Source organism: Podarcis tiliguerta (genome assembly GCF_965153285.1).
Source record: "Podarcis tiliguerta genome assembly, chromosome: 1".
NCBI classification, from domain to species: domain Eukaryota; kingdom Metazoa; phylum Chordata; class Lepidosauria; order Squamata; family Lacertidae; genus Podarcis; species Podarcis tiliguerta.
This window is the reverse complement of record NC_139534.1, coordinates 53,533,690-53,561,400: the sequence shown is the minus strand read 5'-3', so window position 1 is coordinate 53,561,400 and position 27,711 is coordinate 53,533,690. Positions and strand designations below refer to the sequence as shown.

Sequence of the window (27,711 nt, the reverse complement as noted above, 5' to 3'; positions counted from 1 at the left end):
TGTCAATAAGATTGCCTTGAAGTCAATTGCAGAGTACCTTGGTAAGTTGAATGATTTCATATTGGTATGATCATTTCTCCTCTTCAAAATATCCATACAAACCAGTTAGCAAGATAGCTGTGTCAAGAGTATACCAATAACTTTTGTTTTGATATAAATAGGTACTGTGGGCCTTATTACCACATAAAAACAGCTATATGCCCACCTATTTTAGCTGTAAGCCACACTGAGTCCCTGTCAGGGAAAAAGGTGGGATATAATAATAATATATAATTGCAGTTTTTTTTAAAAAAGATTTAATTACAAAATAGGCACATATCTGATTTCCAGTTGTATGTAGTGCAAATAGGAATGAATACACATATACATATGTGTAGCTGTGATCATAACTACAAGTGAATGATAGGCAGCTTCCTCCTGTGCAACCCACTTTGAGGGCTCAGTCTTTCAGCCAACTGAGTGCAGAGGAAGGGTTTCAAAAGCTGCATGGAAATACAACCTGCCCTCATAACAGTTGATTACAATTTACAATGTGGGGTGGAGAAAAGGTGGAGAAAACTTGGAATCTGAGAACATGCAGAGAATGACATTCATTTAAAAAAATCATTATGATTGATGAAGAAACCTGATAACATGGATAAGCAGACATTCTGGATGGAAAATTCCTTGTTAGGAACCATTTATGATTTCTTCACTCAGTACTGCTACTGGTCCCTTTCTGTTCCTTGGGGCAGGAAATTACTATGCTAAGTATACTGATGGCACCATTTGAATAATACAAGTGAACAACTGGTTAGATTTGTCGCAAGATCTTTATTACAGAAATAAAACATTTACTTGTAAAATGTTCAGTTATGCAAGCAGTGTTAATAAGGCTGCATTCATAAGCATAATTACTAGCAAGCAAGCCCCATTGAACTTGGTAGGAATTAACTTTTGAGTACAGATGCTTAGGATTGCTTAGTGCAGAAGTTATTGATGGGATGAGGAATCTGAGTTAAGGATGTGGCTAATGTACAGAAACGGATATCAGAAGAATTGTGGTTACTATAAGGGGTGCATCTGAGGGATAGTGCATGACTGCATTGAGGGTATAGAACTAAAAGAAGATTTGGCTGTACAAGAAGTTGCATGGATTTAACTTTGGATCTTCTTGGAATTAAATTGGTTTAATTGGCCTCTACTTTCACCCATGAAAATATCACTCCTTAAGAAATCATACAGACACAGATATATTTGTGAGGATAGCTATTCCAGTGTACAGTGTTCACCAGTCTTTACAAAGGAATTGGTGATCATGGACATTAAATCAGTAATTAGCTTCATAAAACTCTGTTAAAAGGGAAATCAAACTCTGATTTTACCTACTGCAAAAACCTTGCAAGTACTTAGTTAACTGAAGTAGGTGGTCCTATACATTGTATGACATCAAAATATAACCACCAGCTAGGCATTGGACCCACCAAAACTGGGGAGCAGAAAAGGGGAGGGGTGGGAGGGCATGCAGCAAGTAATCAGGATAATGGGGCAAGGCTTTTCCAGGAGGTAAGAGTTTAGGCAAGTGCCTTATTGGGAGGCGAGGAGAGAGCCAGATAAAACAATCTTCTCTGTCTCCAACAGCTAAATTCTTCCAGCAGCTCCTGGGGCCAGAAGGCATATGTGATTCATGGAGTTCACAGCAAGGTGCACATGCCTCTACGCTTGATGTCAACAAGGGAGAGCAACAATTGTAATTTGCCTTCGGTATAGGGAGGGTAGCGAACGGTGTTGATTGCCTCCAATCCCATGCAGCGCAAGAGTGAACCACGTTGATGAGTGAATGTGTCGAAGCTGAACTTGCCGTGGTACTTGCCTAAGCCACTGTATCCTGCAACAGAAGAAGAAAGCATACGGTTCAGATCCTGCTCCCTGGCAAAAGCTTGGTGTTTGCCCAACAGCCTGGGCATGGCCCAGCCAGATGGGTGGGATATAAATAATAAAATGATGATGATGATGATGATAATTATTATTATTATTATTATCAATTTATCCAAGGCAGATTGCAGCAGGTGTGCTCAGAAACAGTTCCCTTATCACAGCCCTTGATGTTTATCTTCAAGCCATTTTCAGGGTTTTGAACCCACTTGGCAATGCATCACAACCTAAAATCATTGACTAAAGATAATCTAGTATCTTATTACCTGATTCTACCTGCAAACAGTATATACTTGGATACTGCGTTCTGATGTTCGGCAAGACTTCCCACTTTACTATCACTAGTGAAAATGATTCATGGTGTGGCACATAAAAAATAATAACCAGCTTTAAAAAAATGTAAAGAAATTCAGCTGCAGGCCTCTGCACTCTTGCCTGGGAGCAAGACTTCAGCACAATGGAGCTAATGTATGAGTAAACATGCACAGGATTGTGCTGGACATGTGAAACACATTCCTTTGATTAAGCCTGCCTTATGAAAAGTGTAATGTGTATGTATACAAATAGTACCTATGAATATGAAGCAACTACTACTTCTAGAACTAGAGGTACTGGGACCTGGCCTGAATTGAACAGTGATTCTTCCAGCCCCACAACAACAAAGTGAACCCAGAAGGATTGCTATAATTTGGTAAAGGATGGCTTCAAAGCCTAGAGCCCTTCCTGCCAGCAGATCCCCAGACTACAGCTTCTAAATGGCACGCTGGGATGCATGTTTGCAGCTAATTCCCTTTTCTATTTTGCATTTTGTGTGTGTAATCAACAAATGCACCAAGAGCAGTATGGAAACCTTCGAGGCCTTTGGCCTTCACCCATGGGAAAGGAAGGAGTATCAAATTGGGAGGAAGCATGTGCAGAGGTAGGGGAAAGAGACAACATGGGGGAGAAAGGCCTTATTCATACCTATGCCGCCAAATGGTAAGGAGACCAATGTTGAGTATATAATGGTATCATTGCCACAGAAGTTGCCACTGCTTGTACAATTCAATACGTGGTTCACAACCTATGGAGAGAAAAAGAGCAGAAGAATATCAAGGGCCTTCTCCCTGGTAGCCTCAAGTTTGGGGTATGATAGGTATTAGCTTTTGTAATTAGACACTTCCAACCATTTATTTTCTTCAGAGCTGCATCATCAAACTTGCTCCAATAATAGATGTTTATTGACATTTTGCATCTCAAAACCCAAATGGAAAGTCCCTTACCCTATGAGGTAGTGCTCACTGAGTACTGTCTGTTTTTGTGAGTCGATACATTTAATAGGGTTTTTCCATTCATGTTCTCTTAGTCCTTTCTAAAAGTTTCTGTACTGATGGCAGTGTCTAGCAAATCATCTGTGAACTGCAATGCAGGCATATGCAAATGTCCCATATGGGGCTCAAACCTGCAACCTTGGGGTTATTAACACCACACTCTAACCAACTGAGCTATCCAGGGGAGATCGTGTTCAGTAGTGTCTCTATGACAATCATAGCAGGTGCTCTGACTTTTAAAGGATGCAATATCAAATCTGTGGGGCTACTGTCTAGAAGTTTGCTAAATCTAAAGCAGGGGTAGGCACCCTAAGACCTGGGGTCCGGATCCGGCCCAATTGCCTTCTCAATCCAGCCTGCGGATGGTCCGGGAATCAGCGTGTTTTTACATGAGTAGAATGTGTGCTTTTATTTAAAATGCATCTCTGGGTTATTTGTGGGGCCTGCCTGGTGTTTTTACATGAGTAGAATGTGTGCTTTTATTTAAAATGCATCTCTGGGTTATTTGTGGGGCATAGGAATTCATTCATTTATTTTTTTCAAAATATAGTCCCACCCACCACATGGTCTGAGGGACGGTGGACCGGCTGAAAAAGGTTGCTGACCCCTGATCTAAAGGAACTGCAAGACATGTGTGCACAGCTGATGCACTGCAGGAGTTGCAGTCCTCTGTTAATAAACGGACCCCTTGCATTCAGAGTCTGGATTCTTAAAAATAAAATTACATACAACTCAGGCTTCTGATAGATAGCAGAGGGAATGAGTGGGAAAGTTTACAGAAGAACTAAAACGTGCGTGCAAATAGATGTCAAAATGAAATAATAGGTGTCTGCTGCACTAGCACCATCTGCTGGCCATTTGCAGCAGTTTTGGCAGGAGCTTACGTTTCAGAGGCAGCCCAGTCACCCCAAACAGGAAAACAGTAGCGCGTGTTACATTTTGAAGATACATCATCCAACTGTTTTCAGTGCCCATTTGGTGAATGAATTCAGCGAACGAGGTTTTGTGAGTCTAATACAAGCCAAGTCACAAGGGATCTGGGATCGGCCGCAGCTCACTGCCCAGCAAATCCTTGTTGGCAAACAGGGTGTTGCCACAATGCAGCGCAGCCCCTTTACTGGGGCTGGGAGGGTGAGGTTCAACTCAGCAGCAGAGCTGATTTGTATATAGAAAGTCTCCGTGGGTTTGATGGCACCTCTAGGTAGAGACAATGCTGAGCTGGATGGGCCAGTGACCTGACTGTTTAAGGCAGCTTCATATGCCCCTATGAAAAACATACACATCTGGGGCATGAATTGGCACTTAGGACTGTGGCACAGTTTCCATTCATTTCAATGGCATTTGTATAAGAACTTCTCCCAATGGATTGTTCCCATGCGCTGTATTGGGATCGTAATTCACTTATGCAATATATCACATTTCAAGGGTTTCCCCCCTTAAATAAGGTGGTTTATTTTAAATGTGAACTGAAATTTTGAACGAAAACAAGAATCTTGTGGCACATTAAATTCAAGCTGAAATGCTATACAGATTTTCCTGAGCAGCAAAGAGCAATCCAGACCACTAGGTCTGCTGGCTAGGAGGGGTTTGGATGTTGTGGACATTGCATGGGGTAAATCACGAGCGTGTCTGACCCCTTGCAGATTTCCCCACTTTGAATTGCACAGTAAGCCTCCACTTAATTCAGTGGAACTAACTTTCACATGAGCGTGTGTAGAATTGTGTTGGAATGGCCATTTTGCCACTGTTCATGTGACATATGAAATTTTTGAAATTGAGCTATTGTTCTTTATTCATTCATGCTGCACAAAAGTTAGCTTCTAGAATTTTCATGCAGTCTAGGACCTTTCCACTCACCTTCTCACTGGCTAGCACAAGACACTGCATTCTGAAAGAGTGTGTGTATGTATGTGTGTGAGTGAGAGAGAGAGAGAGAGAGAGAGAGAGAGCTTGCACTAGCATCAGACAAAAGGGGTGCACACCCTTCAGAGATCTTTTAAAACTAAAATATACAAAGCATTGGGTACTCCCTCCTCTTTAAAAAAGAAATAGTGGGCTCAAAATCTCGCAGGTAGGTGGGGGAATGGAACTATACTGCAATGTCTGAGCCATTATCCAAGGAAGTACACGGACACTAACACTGTCACCTTCCCCACTTCCAAAGCTCTCCCAGTATTCATGCTACTTGAGTGCAGGAATTGCTGTTTACCAGCAACTCTGGCTAGGAAGAAGGATTTACCTTGAAAGGCGGTTTTACAGAACAACTGCCTTTTGTCCAGAAGCCAAAAGCCTGTGTGTGTGATTTATGCCACTGATACATATAATAACTGGTGTATTTACGGGCTGCTTTGAAGCCTGATGATTAAAGTCTCCGCCACCACAGCTATCTAAAGATGTTAATAACTTCAAGTACACCAGCAAGGCATTCTAGCGTGTCTCAGCCACACTCCCTCACCCACTTCAAAGGTAGTTGGGCTGCCAGTCTGGCAAATGAACCTCTTGCTTCAAAATTACTATTCACTGCTGAAGGGACAAAACTGAAATGATATGGCACACTTGCTGGTTTTTTAAAACCCTAAATCCTCAGCTCTACTTTCTGTCACTTGGTGATCACCTTTTAATGTTAAGCTAAGGGACTGGGGAATAAATAGGAAGAGAGTTGGCCATAGACCAAATTCTGAACTATTGCTCTGCAAACTATTTTTTAAACAGCTGCACACTAGATTACTTGTAGCACCACTTTATGGTCCTTCTTCTGTGTATAGCTAGATACTTCAGTACATTTTTCATTTTATTTTTTAAAAAAGGCTTAGTGGGCATGTATTTGTATCCTTGTCCATCACAACCACAAACAACCTCAGGTTCTATGTCTGTAGGTCAGAGCAAATTCACTGCTGTCAGAATTCACTGTGGTCACTGATTTTCACGGGACAAATATAGCTTGTTCTTTCTTGCTCAGGCTACAATCCTATGCATACTGACTTGGGAAACAAGGCTGCAACCCTCTATGGAAATAAGCCCATACATGTTTCTTAATAATGCTGTAGCTAAGTCTTCTTTACCTCCATGGAATTCACTTCTTAAGAAACAAGCATCGGGCTGTGCATTTACCATATACACAAACATTTGTTGTATGTTACAAAGAATCTGGAGGTCCAACATGCCTCCTTGCCACCCGCGCACTGTTTAAACACTGTGGGCGTGCAGAGATATGCTGCTGGGAGCTGCTTCGTGGACATTATACCAATGTTGATACAGCCAAGCATAAGCACATTTTAAAAGCAGCACCACACTTCTCTGGCTGTTGGCCAGCTTCGGTCACGTTCCTGTAACCATCCCCAACTTCCTGGATTAGGAGAGCTCTAACCCTAAAGCTGATCAGAAGGTCAGTGGTTTGAATCCCCGCGACGGGGTGAGCTCCCGTTGCTTGGTCCCTGCTCCTGCCAACCTAGCAGTTCGAAAGCACGTCAAAGTGCAAGTAGATAAATAGGTACCGCTCTGGCGGGAAGGTAAACGGCGTTTCCGTGCGCTGCTCTGGTTCGCCAGAAGCGGCTTAGTCATGCTGGCCACATGACCCAGAAGCTGTACGCCGGCTCCCTCGGCCAATAAAGCGAGATGAGCGCCGCAACCCCAGAGTCGGCCACAACTGGACCTAATGGTCAGGGGTCCCTTTACCTTTACCTTTACCCCTAAAGCATACCTTGCAGTCGCAGGAGAAGGCATAGGCAACCAGTGGGCGTTGCTTTCTATTGATGTAGTGGATGGCCTCGTCCAAGTCTCCCACAGTGAAAATGGGCAGGATGGGCCCAAAGACCTCTTCTTGCATGATCGGCTCCCACTCCTTCACATCAGCCAGTACAGTGGGGGCTGCAGGCAGAAGATTGCATCAAGACACATTATATTCCCATGCCTTCCAATTCAGCCATGGCCTTCGTTTCACCCAAGGCTGCACTTCCCAGTGCACAAGCCCACAATATGCCTCTGAATCCCGGTTACTAGGGAGCGCAAGTGGGTCCAGTGCTCTTGTGCTCAGGACCTGCTTGTGGGATTCCCTTTAGGCATCTGGTTGGCTACTGTGGGAACAAGATGCTGGACTAGATGGGCCTTTGGTCTGATCCACCAGGGCTCCTCTTGTGCTGTTAAATGTTTTTAATATATTTTAATTCTGTTTTGTTACATTGTTTACTGCCAAGGGCTCCTTAGGGAGAAAGGGCAGGATATAAATGTCAAAAATAAAAAGGGGGGAAATATCAAAGAGGGTCTCCCGGTCTTTCCCCCACCCCAGGCTCCCCGTCAGCAGGTCACTTGCTCACCAATGTAACGGTCACACTCATCAGACTCTCCACCAATGGCCACTCGGCCACATTCCAAGAATGCTCGGAGGCGCCGGAAGTGCTTATCGTCAATCAGACGGCCAAAGTCGGGCGAATCCTGGGGGCAGTCACCGTAGAATTCACGGATAGCTTGGCGCAGGCAAGGCATCAGCCTCTCCTGCGTTTCAATGGTGCAGATCACATAGTCTGGTGCAATGCAAGTCTGGCCAGCGTTGAAGAACTTCCCCCAGACAATTCGGTTGGCCGCGTTCTGGAAATTGCAGCATTTATCCACGTAGCAGGGGTTTTTGCCCCCCAGCTCCAGAGTCAATGGGGTCAGGTTTTTGGCTGCTGCAGTCATGATAATCTTTCCCACGCGGGGACTCCCTGCAGAGGGATGGCAAGATTTAGTGGAGTCACGAGAGAGATACACTACTCCTCAAACTCCCACCTCACATTCTGCACCAAGATAACCCCAAATCCTGTGCTTAAAGAAAGAATCTGTGTAAAAAATGAATTTTGGAAATAACATAGCCCATATTTAATTTTTCATAATTTACTGCCGTTCCAAGATCAAGGTTTGCTTTTTTAAAAAAGTGGAAATCTGACATTCTGTTGGGATGTGGCTTATGCGAATGCCTTAATTTTATAAGCACTATATAAAGGGTGATGGTAATAAAAATGGAGGTGGTTTTTTTTTAATAAAAAAAGAGAGATCACCTGTGAAAAAGATGTAATCAAACTGGTTCTCCAGGAGTTTGGTTACCTCTTCAGAGCCACCTGTCACTACAGCAAAGGTTTCCTGTAAAATAAGAGAAGGTTCACGTTAGACAAATTCATGCAGGATAAGGCTACCAGTGGCTATTGTTATGAAGAGTGCAGCTCTCCAAGATCAGTGATAGTGAGCCTCTGAATACCAGTTGCTGCAGAACAACGGCAGGAAAGTGATGGTGTGCTCATTCCTCCCTTGCAGACCTCCCATAGTGATCAGGTTGGCTAATGTGGACTAGATCCAGCACAGCTCCTCTTATGCAATTCAGTTTACCACTACCACCACCACCCTCCTGAGAGATAGTTCAGTGGCCACCACTTGACAATACCCATCACACCGGGGAAGGAAGACAACTGTAATGCTCAGGAGCAGGAAGAAGGCACGTCCAGTAAGTTGGCATCGGTTGTGCTCTGAGAAAACAAGAAAGAACCAAGGAACTCACCGGGTCAAGATAACAAGGCAGCGCTTCGGCAAGAAGCCTTTCAGTGTGGCGGGCTAGCTCTGCGGGTTTGACAATCACGCAGTTCCCTGGTGGGAGAGAAGGGACACATTACCATAACGACAGGAGACAGAAAGACTACAGCATGCCTGGAAACAAGGAGCATAGAATCATAGAGTTGGAAGAGACCACAAGGGCCATCGAGTCCAACCCCCTGCCAAGCAGGAAACACCATCAGAGCACTCCTGACATATGGTTGTCAAGCCTCTGCTTAAAGACCTCCAAAGAAGGAGACTCCACCACACTCCTTGGCAGCAAATTCCACTGTCGAACAGCTCTTACTGTCAGGAAGTTCTTCCTAATGTTTAGGTGGAATCTTCTTTCTTGTAGTTTGGATCCATTGCTCCGTGTCCGCTTCTCTGGAGCAGCAGAAAACAACCTTTCTTCCTTCTCTATATGACATCCTTTTATATATTTGAACATGGTTATCATATCACCCCTTACAGCAGCCGCTGCCGCTGTAAAGAGACCAGTGGAAGAAGGGAGATGCTGTGAAGCACTAGATGGAGGACCTCTGATGGTTTTTCACTCACCAGCTGCGATGGCTCCCACAAGAGGCACCAAGAGAAGATGGATGGGGTAGTTATAGGGTGCAATGATGACGACCACGCCGTACGGGTCCTTGCGGATGAAGGCACAGTCAAGCTTGGTGGCCTATAGGGAAGTGAAGGCACACACAAAAATCTATGAAGCAAGTGAAGCAGAGTGAAGAAGAGTGAAGCGAATTGTAGAAATGAAAGCCTGAATGTGCATTTCAACCATTGCTGATCTTTAGTGCGAAAATGCATTCAGTCAACATAGCTAAAATGGGGCACTTATGTGATCTTACTAAACCCGTGGGAATTTGAGTGCTGCTGGCACAGGAACTAAAGCACTAGGAGACTAGCTGCTGGAGGCCCCAGTTTGAGACCTTACATACAAATAGATAGATAGATAGATAGATAGATAGATAGATAGATGATAGATAGATGATAGATAGATACAGTACAGTAATAATAGTGAATGAGTTAAATGACTCCTTCGAACAGAACATCGATATAACAGTTTTGAAAGGGCACTGCACAGATACAAGATCCACCCCCAGTTTAATGAGCACAGCTCCTAGACTTTTCTCCCCATTTAACACACGAGGTCATCTTTCCTCTTTTCTCAACTCAGCCTCCTTACCAAGTTCTTGCTCACGTTCTCATCCTTCATCCAGCAGCTCAGGTTGTTAAGGGCATTGTTCACCTCACTCCTTGTGAAGGCAACCTCAGCGACCTCCCCTTCGAAATGGGGCTGTAAGAGGACGCAAGAAAGAAAAGACATTAGCAGAGTCCATTCTGAGCTGAAGAGCCACACCATGCTGTAACCCTTGTGGTTTCTCTGATCTGGATGACCACACTCACCCTTCGCATGTCTTGATTCAGAGCATGCAGGAGATCTGACCGCCTCTCCTCCAGGAAGCGATTCAGGGCCTCCAGCTGCCCTTGCCGATACTCCATGGGACGTGTCTTTCCCGTCAGCCAGGTGGCACGCAGGCAGTCCACAAGGCCAGAGTAGGGGTTCATTCTGGAGAGAAAGCAGGTGCTCTCATTTATTTATTTTACTTATTTGAGGCTTGTGTATATCACTTTTCATTGTATGGACCCAAAGCAGATTGAAGAGCGGCTGCAAGACCCCCATGTCATGGATCATTTATGAAAGCACCATCACCTAAATCAGGATGCCCCAGAATTGTATCATCCTTGATGGGTGTCTGCTTTCCTTATTTTGTTTATTATTGTGTGCCTACCTGGGGAGAATCATCTCCTGCTTAACAGCTTCTCGTTCTATTAATGTAGATGCACGAAACCCTATTGTGCTTCAGGAAAGGGTCAATGAAATGTTTTTCCTTCGTGCTCTGGAGTGGGGTGTGGGTCACGTTGGGGCTGGTATGCATATTCCACACACACAATAGGGTCTGGTATTTAGGAGCTACCACCACATTTACCTCACAAACTCAGCTGATAAGGGTGACGTGACGTTCAGAGAATCAATGGAGCCCCACTAAGAACTGGCTGCTCACTGGACAGACTGCACATTAGCAATACTTGCCTCATCTGTTCAAAGTCAAAATAACTTTGGGCTGCACTGGATTGTATTGGGCTAAGTCCAGAGCAGAGCCACTGAAATGAATGAATGTTTGTTCACTTCAGTGGGTCTACTCTGTGTAGGACTAGCATCGAATGCCACCCACTGCAACAAGAAGTAAAGGAATCTGTCTACAGCATGTTCTCAACTACTGTGGAGGGTTATCGATGGGGTGCTCACATCCACAATACTGCAACAGGCACACCATGATGCCCATCGGTTGAGCTGAATTTTCCATGCTGGATTTGTTCATCAAATGGTCCACCTTCACTGCCTGCACCCACTCCCTTCTTGTCTGATTAGACAGACTCCAACTGTAGTGGCTCAGTAATAAAAATGCTAGCACATTTGCAAAGCTAAGCAGGGTACAGTATGGTTTCAAACTGGATGGGAGACCATGTGCTGAGATGCCTGCATTGCTCGGAGCTGGCTGACCTGACTGGAAGAATCCGCAACCAGAAAGAGGAGGAAACACAAGAAGATTGGAAGAAATTTAAATAATATTTAGTGAGATATTGCAATATAAGATAATTAAGAAATTCCTAGAAGTAACAGATTAGGCTAAGGGATAGAAAAAGATTAATAATGATGACTATTATGGATTATAATTGGAAGTAAGGATAAGAGTTTGTAATGAAAGAAGATATTGATGTTATAAATATGAAATTGAGAACTGCTAAATATGAGATATGATGAAATTCAGATTGGAGGGTTTCAAGAAAGTCTATTAGCAATGTAAATATACCTGGGAACAAGAAGAAAAAATTCTTCTTTTATTTTTTGTGGTTTTGTTGCTGTTAAGTTTTTATGTTGTGTTAAGTGTAATGTTTTCCTTAAGTGTAATGTGTGTTATAAGAGAAAACCAATAAAAAAAATGGGGGGGGGAATGCCTGCACTGCAGTGGGTTGCACTAGATAACCCTCAGGAAGCATCCCAACTCTACAATTCTGTGATTTTATGATTCTGTAAGAAAGGAGATGTAGGTGCCACAAGACAGTGTGGAAGGACTAGAAGGGAGAACAGAAGACTAGAGAAGAAGCAGGCATGAGAAGGCACGCCCCATACATTTAAAGCACATACACATCCCATGAATCCTAGTTTGTTAAGGGTGCTGTGAACTGTAGCTTTCTGCAGGATAAAGCAAAGCAAAAAGTTTAGCACCCTGTGATCCAGGATCGGTCTTACTTCTGGAGAAGAGTATCATAACCTGTGAATAACACATGTTGACCAACCTCCAAAAACCTAACCCAAACCTCCAAAAACCTTAATCCTGTTTCCTGAGCTATTTCCATTTCCAACATTTCCCATTGAATAGGCTCCACCCTGGAACCTGGCCTGGCACTTGCTGCTGCAACAACCTTGCTGCTGCATACAGGTTGCATGGATGCGGTCCTGTCATGCTGATTAGCATTGCCCTTGTCTTAGCTTCCCAGCAGCTGATTGGACAGCTTTTGCTGACAGGAAGACTGCCAGTTTGAACCCAAAAAAGGTTGGTGGAGAAGTGAAAGAGGAATGGGGGAAACCTCCACCCAAGCTTTCCCCTCTGATTATCCTAGAATTTTTTTTCAGGGCAGTTGTGCAAGGCAGGAAATGAGGAGCTAGGATTACTGGGGATTCTTGGGATTTTTTTGGTGTAGGAATCTCATTGAACTTTAATTCCTTAAACGCTGGAGAGCAGGACGAGTTGTTGTGGTTCGAGAACAATACTTGCTTTAGATTCCTGGCTCAGGTTCATTATTGTAATCAAACTACTTTTAACGTGCTTTCGAACTGCTAGGTTGGCAGGAGCAGGGACCGAGCAACGGGAGCTCACCCCGTCGCGGGGATTCGAACCGCCGACCTTCTGATCGGCAAGTCCTAGGCTCTGTGGTTTAACCCACCGCGCCACCCGCGTGGTGACTTTCTTAGTGCTTATCCATAAACCAGTTTTGCCAGTCCACTTACATTGTGCCTGATTTGCAGCTGGCTTCACACTTCCAGGCGTGGGCAGCTGAGCTAGCAATCTTGATCTGCCTGTTCTTTCTTTCTTTCTTTTAAGTCCTTTGACCAAACACATACTATAATCTGTCTGTGGACTGAAGCAGCTTGTGTTTCAAATTTAAACAAGGCTTGAGATCACACTGTCTCCCTTGGAAACCCTTCCCTGATACTCAGTATAGAGAGTTAAAAAAACCCTTTGTACCTGTTTCCAGTTGCAGGTGCTCACGAGTTTTATGATTGCATGTATTCCAGGGCTGTGTCCATGCTCAAAGGAAATCATGCCCTGGTGTGAAATTGTGTGTTTCTCAGCAGATCAGCTGACTGACACATAGAGGAACTAGCTGACCCAGGTAAGGCAAATGCAGTGCAATTATTGAGCAAACTGCAGGACATGCCCCCATTGCAAACCTTTGATTGCACAAACCTTTCACGTGGTATTCAGCTGAGTTTTACATAGAGTAGAAATGAAGGGACCTAAGAGTTATGTTCATTCATTTCAATGAGTCCACTCTGAATCAGCTCATCTGAATAGGTTTTTCATGATGGTTGTGGAGAACAAATTGCATTGGAAGAAGTCTCAACAAAACACCCATGCCATGGCAACCCAATATTACATTATGTATTTTTGTGTTTTTATATTGTAAACTGCCCTGTGATCCTCAGATGAAGGGTGGTATAGAAATTCAGTTAACAACAACAGCAGCAACAACAACAACAACAACAACAACGGGGTGGTTGTGGAAACTGGCTGAAACAACTAGAAAAGTGTGCCTGGGTAGATAAACAGTGTGGCTTCTTTGCTATGCCAACCTTTGTAGTGACTCCTACAGTCCTGTTGTTGGTTCATTTATAATAGGAAGGCAGCAACCTATTATGCTTCTTGTATAGAATTGGAGCTCTGGGCATGGATAGAAAATGACAGGCAACTATGTAAAAAGTGCATACGTTGCAAACAAGTTATATACATGCCCAAATGACCTGTATTGTGGTGGAGCAACCATGGGTTGTGTGACCCATTGAAATTAATAACCACAACTAACTTAGGTCCATTAAATTCAATGGGCCTATTCTGAGCAAAATGCAGTTGGATGCAACCCCATTTCTCAAAGCACGTGAATAAAATGCAAAACTCAGCATGTAGACTTCACCCAAAACTCAATGTTTTTGTGAAAATGAATGGGTAAGCTTGCATTCTGTACTCTTACAGTAGTATTCCATAGTATCAAACACACAAATCCATTAGAAATATTTTGGCATGGATTTAGATGGTGCAGGACACAAAAAGAAGGAAAATGTTGGCTAGGGCAGCTGGTGAGAAAGATGGAGAGAAGGGAACTCAGCAAGGCATAGTGAATGCAGTTCTGAAAGTCCACCTTTTCGTTTTCTTTTTTAAGTGAACTATGAGGCACACACTCACCCCAATAATCTTAGGAACTGCAGTTTGTGAAGGAAGCAGGGAATTGTAGCTCTGTGAAGCTTAAATTCAGTTCCCAGGATAATTTTTTCCCCCTGGGCCATGTGTTTCAAATGTACATCTGCAACCTGAATCTTTCATGGGCATTAATCACCAATTTTAAAATGTTTTCCCAAGCCACAAGGATCAAAAACCTACCTTAAGAAATGTTAAGATTTCCAGGGAGACAAGTTCTATTTTAGGGTCTAGTCTAGATTGTGTATTTCATGGTATGGTTCCCTATGAGTAGCTCTGCATATAACGCTGTTTTATGCATAATTACTTAGCATGCATTTAGGTGCTGTAAAATATATATTTTAAAGTAGTTTTCCATTGAGTTGAGTGGGACAAGTTCACCCGAGCAAGGACTCCTTTAAAGTTTTTCTACAATTGTTATCCTGCTTATCCTCACAACTGAACTATGAACATAGTTGTTATTATTCTCATTTTTACAGATGGGAAAATAAGGGAGTGAGAAAGTGATGCTCACAGGACTATTCTAGTGAGTGCCTAACGGTAGCAGGATTGCAACAGTTTTTCTTGCAAAAGCTGCATGTATAGGAACTAAGCATGGGCAACTTCTACAAGTACAGAGATACAGTAAAAGGAGGAAGCTGCTTTCATTGGCGATGATAATGATGCCTCTAATAACACAGTTAACGGTACAGAGTCTCTTTGGGGAGAGGTGGTTATATTAACTGAGTCCCAATCCATACTTGGCTCTCTCTCTTTCCAAGCCCCTTGTGGGATACAATGCTAAGCACCTTTTCCTGGAGCCCAACTGAATCATCTGACTGTAAGGTAGGGCTGCTATACATCCAGATCTTCCAACTTTTGGGTTTTCCTTAAAAAAACAATTTTGGGGTACGTAAGGTAAATATGCACAGAATCCAGGTGCAGTGTGACTTATTTGTGTATCCTCTTCAGACTCTGAAGTTGTGACTATGTACTGTACACATACCTGAACTGAACAGAAAATAGGGTCCAGTAAACACAAGAGATCCTTTCTAACTTGTCCTCTCAGTGCCCATTCCTTACCTAGATAATTCACCGCCCTTGTTGTCTTGGCTTGGACTAGGAAGGTCCTGGATTTTTTGTTGTCCTGAAGAGCTCCCTGCTTGTCCTGAAGAGCCTCGTCCTGAAGAGCCAGAGCTCCCTGCTTGTCCTGAAGAGCCAGAGCTTCCTGCTTGCCCTGAAGACCCTCGTTGTTGTCCTGAAGAGCCAGAGCTCCCTGCTTGTCCTGAAGTCCCTCGTCCTGTAGAACCAGAGCTCCCTGCTTGCCCTGAAGAGCCAGAGCTTCCTGCTTGCCCTGAAGACCCTCGTTGTTGTCCTGAAGAGCCAGAGCTCCCTGCTTGTCCTGAAGTCCCTCGTCCTGTAGAACCAGAGCTCCCTGCTTGCCCTGAAGAGCCAGAGCTTCCTGCTTGCCCTGAAGACCCTCGTTGTTGTCCTGAAGAGCTACAGCTCCCTGCTTGCCCTGAAGAGCCAGAGCTCCCTGCTTGCCCCAAAGAGCCTCGTTGTTGTCCTGAAGAGCCAGAGCTCCCTGGTTGACCTGAAGAACCAGAGCTCTTTGATTGTCCTGGAAAGCCCCATTGTTGTCCTGAAGAACCAGAGCTCCCTGCTTGTCCTGAAAAGCCTCGTTGTTGTCCTGAAGAGCCAGAGCTCCCTGCTTGCCCTGAAGACCCTTGTTGTCCTGAAGAGCTACAGCTCCCTGGTTGTCCGGAAAAGCCTCGTTGTTGTCCTGAAGATCCAGAGCTGCCTGCTTGTCCTGCATCACTTTGGAGAGGAATTTCTTGGAATTTGTGTTGTTGTGGTTGTGCCCCTGCACCTTCTGTGCTCTGCATATCTTTAATTTGTTTGGGGATTTCTGGAACTTTGCGCTGTTGTCTTATGTCCCACTGTCCTGAGAATACACTTTGCACTATTTCTCCAGCTGGAAAGAGAGAAGGAAATAGAGTAAGTCAAGTGGTGTGCTCTCTGACTGGCAGAAATTCCTATTGGCTTTGGGTACGATTGCACCTTCCCAGGGAAAGGTGGAAAGTGTTCTATTCTTAAACAGAGCTGACTTAGGTGGTTCTTAGCTTGCATTGGTGTTATGTCTATGGACTCAAAATAATTCTAAATTCTCAGGGGACATTTGCAGTTTGTCTTGTTCAGTGCCTCAATTTATTTATTTGCGGTGCTTCTGAGTCACCCCATAACCAGAGTTCTCTGGATGGTGCACTTTATTTAAATAACAGCATTTATTGTTTTAAAACAAACTTAATCCAGAAGTTCTCAAACTTTTTTATCTGGGCCATACTTTCAGAATAAAAAATTACTTTGCGCCACATCAGTTTTTTTACTGATAAGAAATACACTGGGACAATATACATTCTGCAATATAATATGTTATAAAGAATATAGACAATCTATATTAATTGTTATAATATAATGCAGTTAATGAGGAAATGAAGGACCCATGCTGACAGAGACGGAAGTCTGAAAGTATGGAAGAACTGTATTTTATTTATATGCAATATTTATTTATTTTTGTAAAAAACATATATTTCTACATAATATATTTTTGCTAACCGACGGGTGGTGTTTTTTTTTGTACTCTTGTGATACAATATTTAAAATCAATAATATATATATATATAATAAAAAAGAAAGAAAGAAATACAGTGGGAAACACAGCTACGATTATCATCAATATCACTTGCTCCCATTTTGAGAAGATATTTATCCATATTCAGCAAATAAAAAAATATTATTTTGATGCAGTACTATACTTCACTGAAATGTTTAAATGTTTCTTTGATTGCCCTTGAATCTTCCTACGACACTTGCCATCCTCTCCTGCCACACCAGTGTGGCGCACCACATCCTTTGAGAACCACTGACTTAATCAAACGTTAAAATCATAGCACAACACTAAAATGATGGAGGTGAACTAATCAAAACGACAGAGGGTTAACACACTGCACAGGGCAAAATCAGGATAACAGCCGAGACTCACATAATGGATATCAATACAAGGTGTGGAAATGATGCTATAACAACTTTACAATCCCTAGAAGAAAAGAAAGGACTTCACCTGGCACTGGACAGCTATTAATGTGGACATTGCTGGAGCCTCTCTAGGGAGAAGAAAGGGAATTTCACAAATGGAGGGAACTTCTCCCCATCATTACACCCAAAGCCCACTGTACATGTTTGGGTGACAAAGGAGCAGGGCTGCCAAGGACCCTGGCATTGCTGTGCTGGCAAACAGCCTTGCTTGTTGGAATGCCCTGCATTGTACTTTTCTGCACCTCAGCTTTTCCCTTTTGCGACCGAGCACATTCTGGATTTGCCACACACACCTAGGTGGTAGTCAGTCTCACCCTGGCATTGCAGGGCAGTGATGGCTACTGCCCCTAGGGACTGGTAGGGTGGAAGATGGGGATCAGCTGTAGGTGGAGCAAGAGCCAATTACAGAAAGGGCCAACTCATTCCAGGTTTGTCCTCATCCTCCCTGCTGCTGAATCCTACAAGGGACCACACTGAGACAAAGGAATGGACCGGCAGTGCCACTCCCTGGGCTGGTTGTAAGTAGTAAGGCAGGCATGGGGGGGGCTGGCTGGGGGCAGACTGTGGTTAGTGTGGCCGTGCCCCATAAGCCAGCCTCCACTATTAGCAGGTTTATATAAATGCTCCCTCACATTCCTCCCTGTAGGTCAAAAACTAGCACAGCAGGCAAAGGCTACTACATTTGTTTCTTTATGTGCACAGATTTGCAGGGACTTTTATATATGGCAGCCACTCTGCAGCGCAAAGCGTCTCAGTCCATTCTGCAGAGCATGTTTGCCCCTTCAAGTGTCTTCTAAAAATCAGAGGACGAATTTCCTTCACACAAAAGTCTGGTACTCCCATAGCAGCTCAAAAAGCAAAGGATACATAAAATTAGCCAATTTCTCTTTCTTTCCCCGCCCACCCTTGAGCCGTTGACTCAGGCCCTCTCTGAGCTATGTTTCAATTTTACGATTTGGCATTCCCAGTCTGACTCTGAATTCCTGCCCTGCAGTTCATTTCTGCAAGAAATAAGTGTGCCTGTTATGTTTACTGGTTGCTAGTTAACATAGGAAACACACAGAATGGTCACCTGGAGGAAGTTCATGCAATGTGTGCAGCCTAGAATGAAGTCCCTTGTATGAGTCAGTATCCTAGGTTAATCAGCGCATTCTGGAATTAATTCCTGGTTTAATTAGAGCTGGCTCACAATTCGTTAATCTCCTCCACTCGCTTGCAGTTGGAGCATGGAGATTTGAAACTTGGATCCTGACTCCATGAGCCCTTAGTGGGGGTTTGAGCTCTGAATTCAGAGACCCTTGTCTTTGAAACAGATTGTTTTTGTTTTTTACTTCTACACATAAAAACAGTAATATGTGAAGGACGCTTGTTGAAAACCAGAAGATAGCATCCTTCCAGAAGAGAATGGTGGGGTTATTAAGGGTGGGGCCTTAATGACCCCTTGGGAATCTGCTTGTTTATTGGGCTTGCAGTGAGCAATGAGTGTCCTAACTCTGTGTTTAAAAACAAGATCACTGTCCGCATAATGTGTCACGTGGATAATAGCTGACTCAGATTTTCTGGCTAGAACTGCCCCAGAACTGGCTAAACTTGTCTTGAGAAAACAAAGCATGAGTATGAAGGAAGTGTCTAACTAGGAGAGACTAGGTCCCTTCCTAGAATCTGAGACTTCTATGATCCACATATTGGTGTAATTGGCCTCATCATTCTGCATTAAAGTAGTGGAGGGAAATCATTTTTTCTCATGCAATAGCATCACAAGCCTGAGGTAATCTCTTGACTCCTTTCTTCCATTTGCATATCTCTCACGTGCAGTCACAACAATCACACCATATCTTCCTTTTCAAGATCTACTATTTCCTTTCTGAATCTCCTGCTAAAGACTTTGCACATCCTTCTGGTAGTCTCTCCCCTAGACCAATGTTTTTCATTGTTTTTAAACAGTGCTTCTGATAACCTGAAACACGATACAGTGCTGTGGGCCTTCTTCCTACTGTATCTTCCTCTAGTCGGTTGTAAATGCATTGGCTAAAACCATGTTTTCCTTCAAATGTTATGACCCTGTCAATTCTCTTCTTAAATCAGGGACAGGGAGCCTGTGGTCCTTCAGATGTTGAACCACAGCGCCCAGCATCCTTGACCACTGATGGTGCTGTCTGGATCTAATGGAAACAGGAATTCAACAACATCTGGAGGGCCACAGGCTCCCCATCTCTGCATTAAACCTTTCTCTTTAACAGGTTTCACATCTAACCTACCCTCCTTCCTTTTGAAGTTTTCTTTGAACTGATTCATATATTTATCATTATTTACTTCAGTAAAAATGCCTCTTTTTTGCACCTTCATCTGCAGACATACAAAGAGAAAGAAATATAAGGCTCCAATATGTATGTTCAATCAATAATTCAACTAAATACAGTGGTGGCTCGCAAGACGAAATTAATTCGTTCTGCGAGTTTTTTCATCTTGTGAATTTTTTCGTCTTGCGAAGCACCGCTGTGTATTGACGGTTTCCCATAGGAATGCATTGGCGGTTTTAAAAAAAAGGCGCAAGACGTTTCGTCTTGCGAAGCAAGCCCATAGGGAAATCCGTCTTGTGAAGCAACTCAGAAAACGAAAAACTCTTTCATCTTGTGAGTTTTTCGTCTTCCGAGGCATTCGTCTTGCGAGGTACCACTGTACATGATCTGTCTTCACTGAAATTTCAGGGTGGCTGATTCACACATGGAAGCAGTAATCACCTGGTGTTTAAAACACATGGAAGGAAGTGCTACAAAACAGATGGTAAGAAGCATAATTAACTTGCATAATTCGTTGCCACAAAACATCATGTTGGCCCTTAGCTTGAATGGCTTCCAAAAGCAACTTCAGGACAAAACAAATTCATGGAGGTCAAGTCCTGTCAATGGTTGATAGTTATGTTCACTAAATGGAGCCTTCATGTTCAAAGATGGTGTAGCTTCTGCTCTGTACCAGTGGCTGGAGACAACCTGGTTCTAAACAGACAATGACATCACCTTCATGCTTCTTCTGTGTGAGCTTCCATAGGTGTTTGGTTAGCTGCTATTGGAAGCAGAGTACTGGAGTAGGTTGACCTTAATCTGATCCAGCAAAGCAAGTCAGCAGGCAATGAATATGCCTGGAATTAATGCTATCCCCTAGCCTTCCTTTCAGCATAGTCATTGCTTCCTCTTATGTCATCTGCTGCTAGCCCCTGAGTGTCCTCCTCATACTGTTCTGGCATGCTGTTCCCTATGAGTGGAATCCAGTTGCTGCTGTTTGTTGGAATCCAGTGAGCTTGTGCTCACAAATGGACTTTTGATCTGGCAGATTCGTCTGCTAATGAAAAAGGGGAACAATTTTGTTGTTGTTGATGATGATTTGTTCTTCCCCCTTGAGGCCCAATGCCACCTTCCACCGTATTCTGGAAGGTCACCCAACCCTCTGAGACCAATTTTCAGAGGGCATTGGGGACTATATAAAGGGGGGGGGGGATAGACAAAAACTGCCTTTCTTCTTTTTCTCCTGCCAGAGGCATCTATTCAGTCAAACACTAGGGACATATAGGAAGCTGTCTTGTACTGAGTCGGACCAGTGGTCCATTTGCTCAGCACTGTCTGTACTGACTGGCAGTGGTTCTTCACTACTGAGTTTTTGTTGAATGGATGGTTAGTTTGTAAAGGTAAAATGGATTTAGATTGTAAAGTTGTTTGTTTTTAAAGAGAAACCGCTTTAGGGGAGGGTGGTTCTTAGAAACAGGTGACTTTTGGCTAAGCCAGGGGTCAGCAACCTTTTTCAGCCGTGGGCCAGTCCACTATCCCTCAGACCATGTGGTGGGCTGGACTATATTTTTTTGGGGGGGGGATGAACGAATTCCTATGCCCCACAAATAACCCAGAGATGCATTTAAAATAAAATCACACGTTCTACTCATGTAAAAACACCAGGCAGGCCCCACAAATAACCTGGAGATTCATTTAAAATAAAAGGACACATTCTACTCATGTAAAAACACGCTGATTCCCAGACCGTCTGCATGCCAGATTAAGAAGGTAATTGGGCCACATCAGGCCCCCGAGCCATAGGTTGCCTGCCCCTGGGTTAAGCGCTCATTCTTCCCAAGTAGCTCTTTGAGGTTTGTATGTGTCTGACTCTCATTGCAGTCCTACATCTAGAGGCGGCATGGAGAAGAAATCTGATTCAGTCCACATTTAAAGGTGAACTAACCAAATTTGTACTTTCTGAAAAAATGTGCAAACCGCAGCACCAGGTATCCTTTGGAATTCGCAGTTATCTGGACTTGGTGGTACAATTTTCTAACCAAAATAAAAATGAATATATTAATGAAAAGAACAAACAAAATTGCATTATATATTGGGAAATTGCTTGCAAAAATGTGTATATTATTTAAAACTGCTTACAGTTTTTTGATGCTGGTTTCAATGTATGTGTTTTTTTGCTTATAATATTGTAAGTCACTTGGAGTTGCTGTGGCAAAACAAGTGACTAATAAATTTAATTATTAAGTAATAATAAAAATAAATTTAATTAATTAATGCGTATAGAAAAGAAACTGATACTAAAACGCTGACAAATTTTCATGATATTTTAAAATGACAAATTGCCGCAGAAATATGGAGAACTGAATTTAAGATGAGAAACTCAGAAAACTCAAATTAACAGATCATCTATCTGTAACCTAGATAGAGGATTTATCTGTTTTTGAAGCTAAAATTCAATGATTTTGTGCTGTAATGATACCTTCAGGCACAAATGTTTCATGCAACTGCTCCAATCAGTTCCCTGCTAAGAATGTCATCAGGGATATTTATGGAATCACTGATAACTTCATATGACTTGTCAGGAATAGAGTCTTCGTGTTTTAGAATTATTCCTTCCTTTCAGAAACATTGATGAATACTCTGTGCAGAGTAGTGGGGAGTGGCAGAGGAAGAAATGGGTCTGCTTGATCAGAGTCTGGAATTGTAGGAGAGCCTAATCTACTTAATTTATTTGCGTTCTTTCCAACTAAATTCTGCTCAGGGCAGATGGACATGAATGAACCTAAGACATCTGAATTAACTTCAATGGGTCTCCTCTGAATATAACTAGTATTGGATGAAACCCCTTTTCATGTTGTTATCTGTCACTTTTTACATCATTTAACATATCTTTTGCATGGCTTGAGTTTTCAAACTGCCCATTTTTTTCCTAAAAGTGGGTCTGGTTGTCTATTTTTTAATTTTTTTTAAAGCCCGGATGTGGGTGAGTTTGTGCTGATGCATGTCTGATAATCTATCAAGATTGTCGGTTTGCATGTTATCTGATTTTCTAGATGCGAATAATATAGGCTATCAAAGGGCGGGCATAATTTACCGTGCTCCAAATTTCCTCCGGCTCATAGCATTTATGATTAATTACAACTTGTTTTGGCTCAGCCCTATTAAATGTTAGGGAGCGTGTGTGTTTTCTTTTCTTCATGTATGCCAATCAATTTGGGTGGTTTTTGTTTATGCAAGGAAGGTTCAGCACGAAAGATGGTTTGGAAAAACTTAAGTACGGTAAATAAAGTGACAACAAGTGAAGTTTCCTCTGAAAATCAAGGGCATTCTGGTTTATACAGCCTACATGTCAAAACAGCCTAGCCATACAAACCCACTGCAAAGTAGAATAAATAGCATGCATAGTGGTGCAGAACCGAAATGTCATTTTTCGGAAGCATCACCATACCTTTCCTTCTGTAAACGTCTTTACTCAGATTACCTCCTTATGCCTTGTCAGAAGTGACTCAACAGGTTTTCCCCTGTACAATGCTAGATTACTGTGCTGTTTTGTTCCATTTAGGAGATAAAATAGTATTCTTTTTTTCACACTAAGCTGCCTAATAATCTTGTGGGTGTTGTTTGCAGCCTCTGTGGGGCCCTGGCAAATAAAGCTTGTACCTTGGTTCATAGAGCAGTGTGATCCCCAAAGCTGACATTGTATTTACCTCAGCAGTTCTTGCCACTCTGGTAAAAACTGACACCCCAATTTAAGGCATTCATACTTTCTGTTTAAATTCTGTTCATATCAGTTCCTATGTCACATTTTTAGTACTGTTCTAGTTATGTCTTCAAATTGTGATTATATAAAACAATAAATTCATATGTTAAACGCAAGGTGTGTGTTTTTAAAAAATAAACTAGTAGAAATAAAACTGTATGGCTACTGAGCACTTCACATCTGGCTATCTATATAAACATTTATTTAAATTGGGGAGAAGGGTTACGTATTGCTATTTTACTATAAACAAAAACAAACCCCAATCAAATTAAATTTACTGGACAATGCAGTATTTTTTGTAATGGTCAGTTTCAGAAACCTTTTTTAAAGCTTAGTCTTACTCCAATATAAAATTGACCTGTTATATAATATGACCTAAGAGTTTACTGACATATGTTGTTGATCAAGTTGGTAAAAAACAACAACCCAGCTGCTTAACTGGAAGCTAGGAATAGAGAATCTAAACATTTCTTTGGAGTCAGTGGGTCGGAAATTGTTTCAAGGTTACCTCAGTATTGCCAATACCATACGTAAGTACAGAAATGTGTTCTTATCACAACAAATGTAATATAGGCATGTATGGAAACTGATACCATTGCCATCACCCTTTTAAAAATACATGCAAGCCCAGACTCAGACCATTTTAAAAGGAAACAGAGGACTGCAAGAGCTTCCACTAGTACAATGAGGCTTCCCCACTGTCTCCCCTCATGTGCCCCCCACAAATTTGGCTTGGGGGTCAAGGGAACCCCTAAAGCAGCACATGGTGAAGAAGATGGGAGATTCTTCCACCTGGCAAGCTGACAGAACAACTGGGAAAATGTGATATTGAATTCCTCCCAGAAATTCAACATCTCTGAAAGAAAATGTCAGATACACATCTGCTTTATAGTTGGGGAACCGTGGCAAGGGCAAAATGTCACGTGATAGCCATCAGTGTCTTTACTATTTACATCAGGTCTCAAATCGCCCGTGAATTAGCTCAAATTAGCTGCCTTCCACCTTTGCCTTTGATGAAAATGCTTCATGTGGTTCATTGGACTTGTTGAACTCTGTTGCTACCATTTGGTTATCTGTTTAAATGTAACTACACCCTGCATTTTAGTTAAAGAGATTAATAAAACAGATAATTTAATTGTATTGTATTCTGGTTGTATGTTTTTCTATTGCTGTCAAACCAGACTGTTTCAGAAACAGGGAGCTGTCTGGGCATCCATTTAACTTACAGAACCATAGAACTGAATAGTTGGAAGGGACCCTGAGGATCATCTAGTCCAACCACCTGCAATGCAATAATCCTGTTCTCATGTAAACAGCGAGCTAGTCAGCAACATTTTTTGTCAATTTAAGACCACTTCAGGCAAGAGAGGGGAAGGCCAAAGCCCAGCCTCCCCTCCTAAATGTGGCAGGTTGCCACATCCCCTTGCCACACACAATGTTCCTTCACACCCCTCTTTCCCTCTGGGGAAAGAGGCCACATAACACAACCCAGGAGGCCAGATTTGGCCGAGGGGACTCCAGGTGTCCTCCTTAGTATACAGATTCCATTGAACCTATTACAGGAGGAAGGAGAGACTTATGCCCCCTCCAACATGTTGTTGAACTACAGTGCCCATCATCCTTCACCATTGGCAGTGCTCACTGGGGTTAATGGGAGTTGGAGTCCAGCAAAACTGGGAGGGTGTTCTCTGCCTTTGCTGTATGTTTTCATGCTCTCTCTCTGTTTTTAGTAAGTAGGTCAAATTCAGAAAAACTTTTATAAAACAGTACAGTGGTACCTCGGGTTAAGTACTTAATTCGTTCCGGAGGTCCGTACTTGACCTGAAACTGTTCTTAACTTGAAGCACCACTTTAGCTAATGGGGCCTCCTGTTGCTGCTGCTCCGCTGGAGCACGATTTCTGTCCTCATCCTGAAGCAAAGTTCTTAACCTGAAGCACTATTTCTGGGTTAGCAGAGTCTCTAACCTGAAGCGTATGTAACCTGAAGTGTATGTAACCTGAGGTACCGCTGTAATATCCTTTGCAGGGAAATACTATTGGGTGGAATCAAAACAACAGGAAATTGCTCAGTCACTGCAAGCATCTCTGCTTCCCTGATGGAGGAATCTCCCCTCTCCTCCCCTTTCACACTATTATCCTGACCCCCCCCCCCCCCAGATCTGGTGTGAGGAAGGAGAGGGGAGAAAATCCCACTGTACTAGTGGCGCTTGTTGTGTTGGTTCTCGCTAGCACAACTGTTTTATCGAATCTTGCCTATAATTTTGATTATACCATTTCCCTGGTAAATACGGGGAGCGGGGGACAGATAATTACTAGTTCCCTTACCCCAGAAATTGCTGTTCTTGCTCACAATGGAAGCTTTCCTGGATGTTGCTAACAATGGACTTTTGGTCTGGTTCTAGATTTGTCTTTTTTCTGCCTAGACAGAGAATACAGTAACAGCATTCATCCCTCTTGGGGCTCAGGCAGGATTCATCCCAGGAGCCCCAATTGTTTCACAGACAAAGTTCTCCTCAGTGTCTTGGATAAAGGAGTCCCAGTGATGTCTTCTGAGGGACATCACAGCAGCAAATAACATCATGTGACTCAAAGTCGCTGTTGCTCAGTAGATTTCTGAATTTTCCTTTGTTCAAGTAACTTCCATAGCATAAGAACAAAAGCCATTATTAGTGATAGGTTGCTCAAAAGCCCCTGCATAACCAGAGGGTTTGACGAGTGCACTCAATGCTGTGAACTACCATGACCTCTGATAGAGTAGGTTGCCACTTGCCTCGATCCTAATACAGGCCAGACACTTTATTATTTTTAATGTTAATATTTGCCAGTTTATCTTCTTGCAAAGTAATTTAAGGGGACTGACATTAAAACCAATTCAAAGCAACAATAAAAATTCAAGCAATTCATATAAAAAAGCCTAAAAACACAGCAAAACAAAAAGGCAGGACTACGGGCCCTGCCCCACTAAAAGACACCACAGTGCTATTCTTCAAATTAAGGGCCAAAAGGCCAGGAATAGAGAAAAGGCTTTGCTTGGTGCCTATAGCTGGATAAAGATGGTGTCAGATCCCTGGAGAGCGCATTCTACAAGCTGGGAGCCACCACCAAAAAGGCCCTTCAGACTCCCTATATGGCTTTGTAAAAACTGTTGCTAAAATAGCTGTCGTTGTCAAATGTCCTGCTGGCCAAACATCCTCAAGGCTTCCTTAGCTATCCAGTCCAGCCAAAGGCTCAGGCCACACATCAACATTTCCTTGCGAAGCTTCTTTTCACAATGATCCTATGAAGGAAGCTTCTTATTCCCATTTTAGAGATGGAAACCAGAAGCTGAGATATAGCAACATTCGGGGCCTTGCAGTGTCTAGAACCAGGACTGCATCCTGCATTTCTCAGATCCGATGCAAAAGCACCAATATTCTATCTGTAGTTTTCACTAACTCATTTCCGTACACAACATGCCATCAGCCACTGACAACACTAGGGATGTGCAGATCTGAACATGCAAGCAGAACCTGCTGTTATCCTTGTCCTCTCAGCTATCCAATTCCTTGAAGATGAGATGGAACTAGCACCCCCTAGAGGGACAAATCTGGATCTCATCCAACCAACATTCATAGTAGTACCTCTTTCCATTGCTGCTGCTGCTGTTGTTGCTGCAATCCTCAGCCTGTCTTCCTGCTGCTTTATGTCTGGCTGGCCCTGGGTGCTACTGATGAGAGGAAGCCTCAGCACCTTATTTGTTTCTCTGGGAACTATCTTTGACTCAGCGCATTTTTGCTTCTTTGTTTTTCCTCCCCTTCATCTCTAGGGGAGGTGATTGGGTGCTGGCCAATCCACTTAGCAGCTGATTGGGGCTGAAGGAGATTGGGGCGGGGCCTCTGCCCAAACCACAAGATTAAGCCATGCAAAGGATATGACTGGAAGGGTGGGGATAAGCCATAAAAGGGCACGTGGAGGCAGTGCTGGCCTTATGGAACTGCATGGGCACAACCTAGAAGGCAGGAGAATTCACGTGAAGGCAATAGGACCTTAAGTGTAAGAAAGAGCCCCTTTCCCCTCAGAAAATATTGTTTCCTTTGCAGGACAATCCTGAAGAAGGTGACCTGAATGTAAGAGAAGGACATGTCTCTTCTTCTCCCCACGCATAAAGCAAATTTGGAACGTAATTTTCTTTGCCCATTTCTCATTGTTGCCCAGGTAATAGTGGTACCCCTTTTGTGGACCTCTGGCCTGGAAGTTACCGTACTTTCTTTTACACACACACACAC

At 43.1% G+C, this 27,711-nt stretch overlaps 2 protein-coding genes across 8 annotated transcripts in view; one reads left to right on the top strand and one right to left on the bottom strand.

Annotated features, from left to right (window-relative positions):
- Window positions 1-27,711, top strand: part of MAX (MYC associated factor X) — a 703,696-nt gene that overhangs the window by 615,629 nt on the left and 60,356 nt on the right. The gene's annotated exons all lie outside the window — the stretch shown is intronic.
- On the bottom strand, window positions 794-27,309 carry ALDH3B1 (aldehyde dehydrogenase 3 family member B1). Of its 7 annotated transcripts, none has more exons than XM_083443052.1 (12): window positions 27,067-27,309; window positions 15,752-16,283; window positions 15,392-15,710; window positions 10,197-10,359; window positions 9,976-10,086; window positions 9,342-9,462; window positions 8,752-8,837; window positions 8,258-8,339; window positions 7,538-7,924; window positions 6,925-7,091; window positions 2,878-2,977; window positions 794-1,867 (listed from the first exon to the last, which is right to left on the bottom strand). In XM_083443052.1, exons 2-12 carry the CDS (start codon window positions 16,122-16,124, stop codon window positions 1,674-1,676), a joined length of 2,103 nt encoding a protein of 700 aa, XP_083299178.1. In that variant the 5' UTR covers window positions 16,125-16,283; window positions 27,067-27,309; the 3' UTR covers window positions 794-1,673. The 7 variants fall into 7 exon arrangements, with proteins under 7 accessions (XP_083299178.1, XP_083299174.1, XP_083299175.1 ...); XM_083443048.1 differs by having other exon boundaries at window positions 15,392-15,505; window positions 15,554-16,283; window positions 27,067-27,191; XM_083443049.1 differs by having other exon boundaries at window positions 15,392-15,768; window positions 15,844-16,283; window positions 27,067-27,191.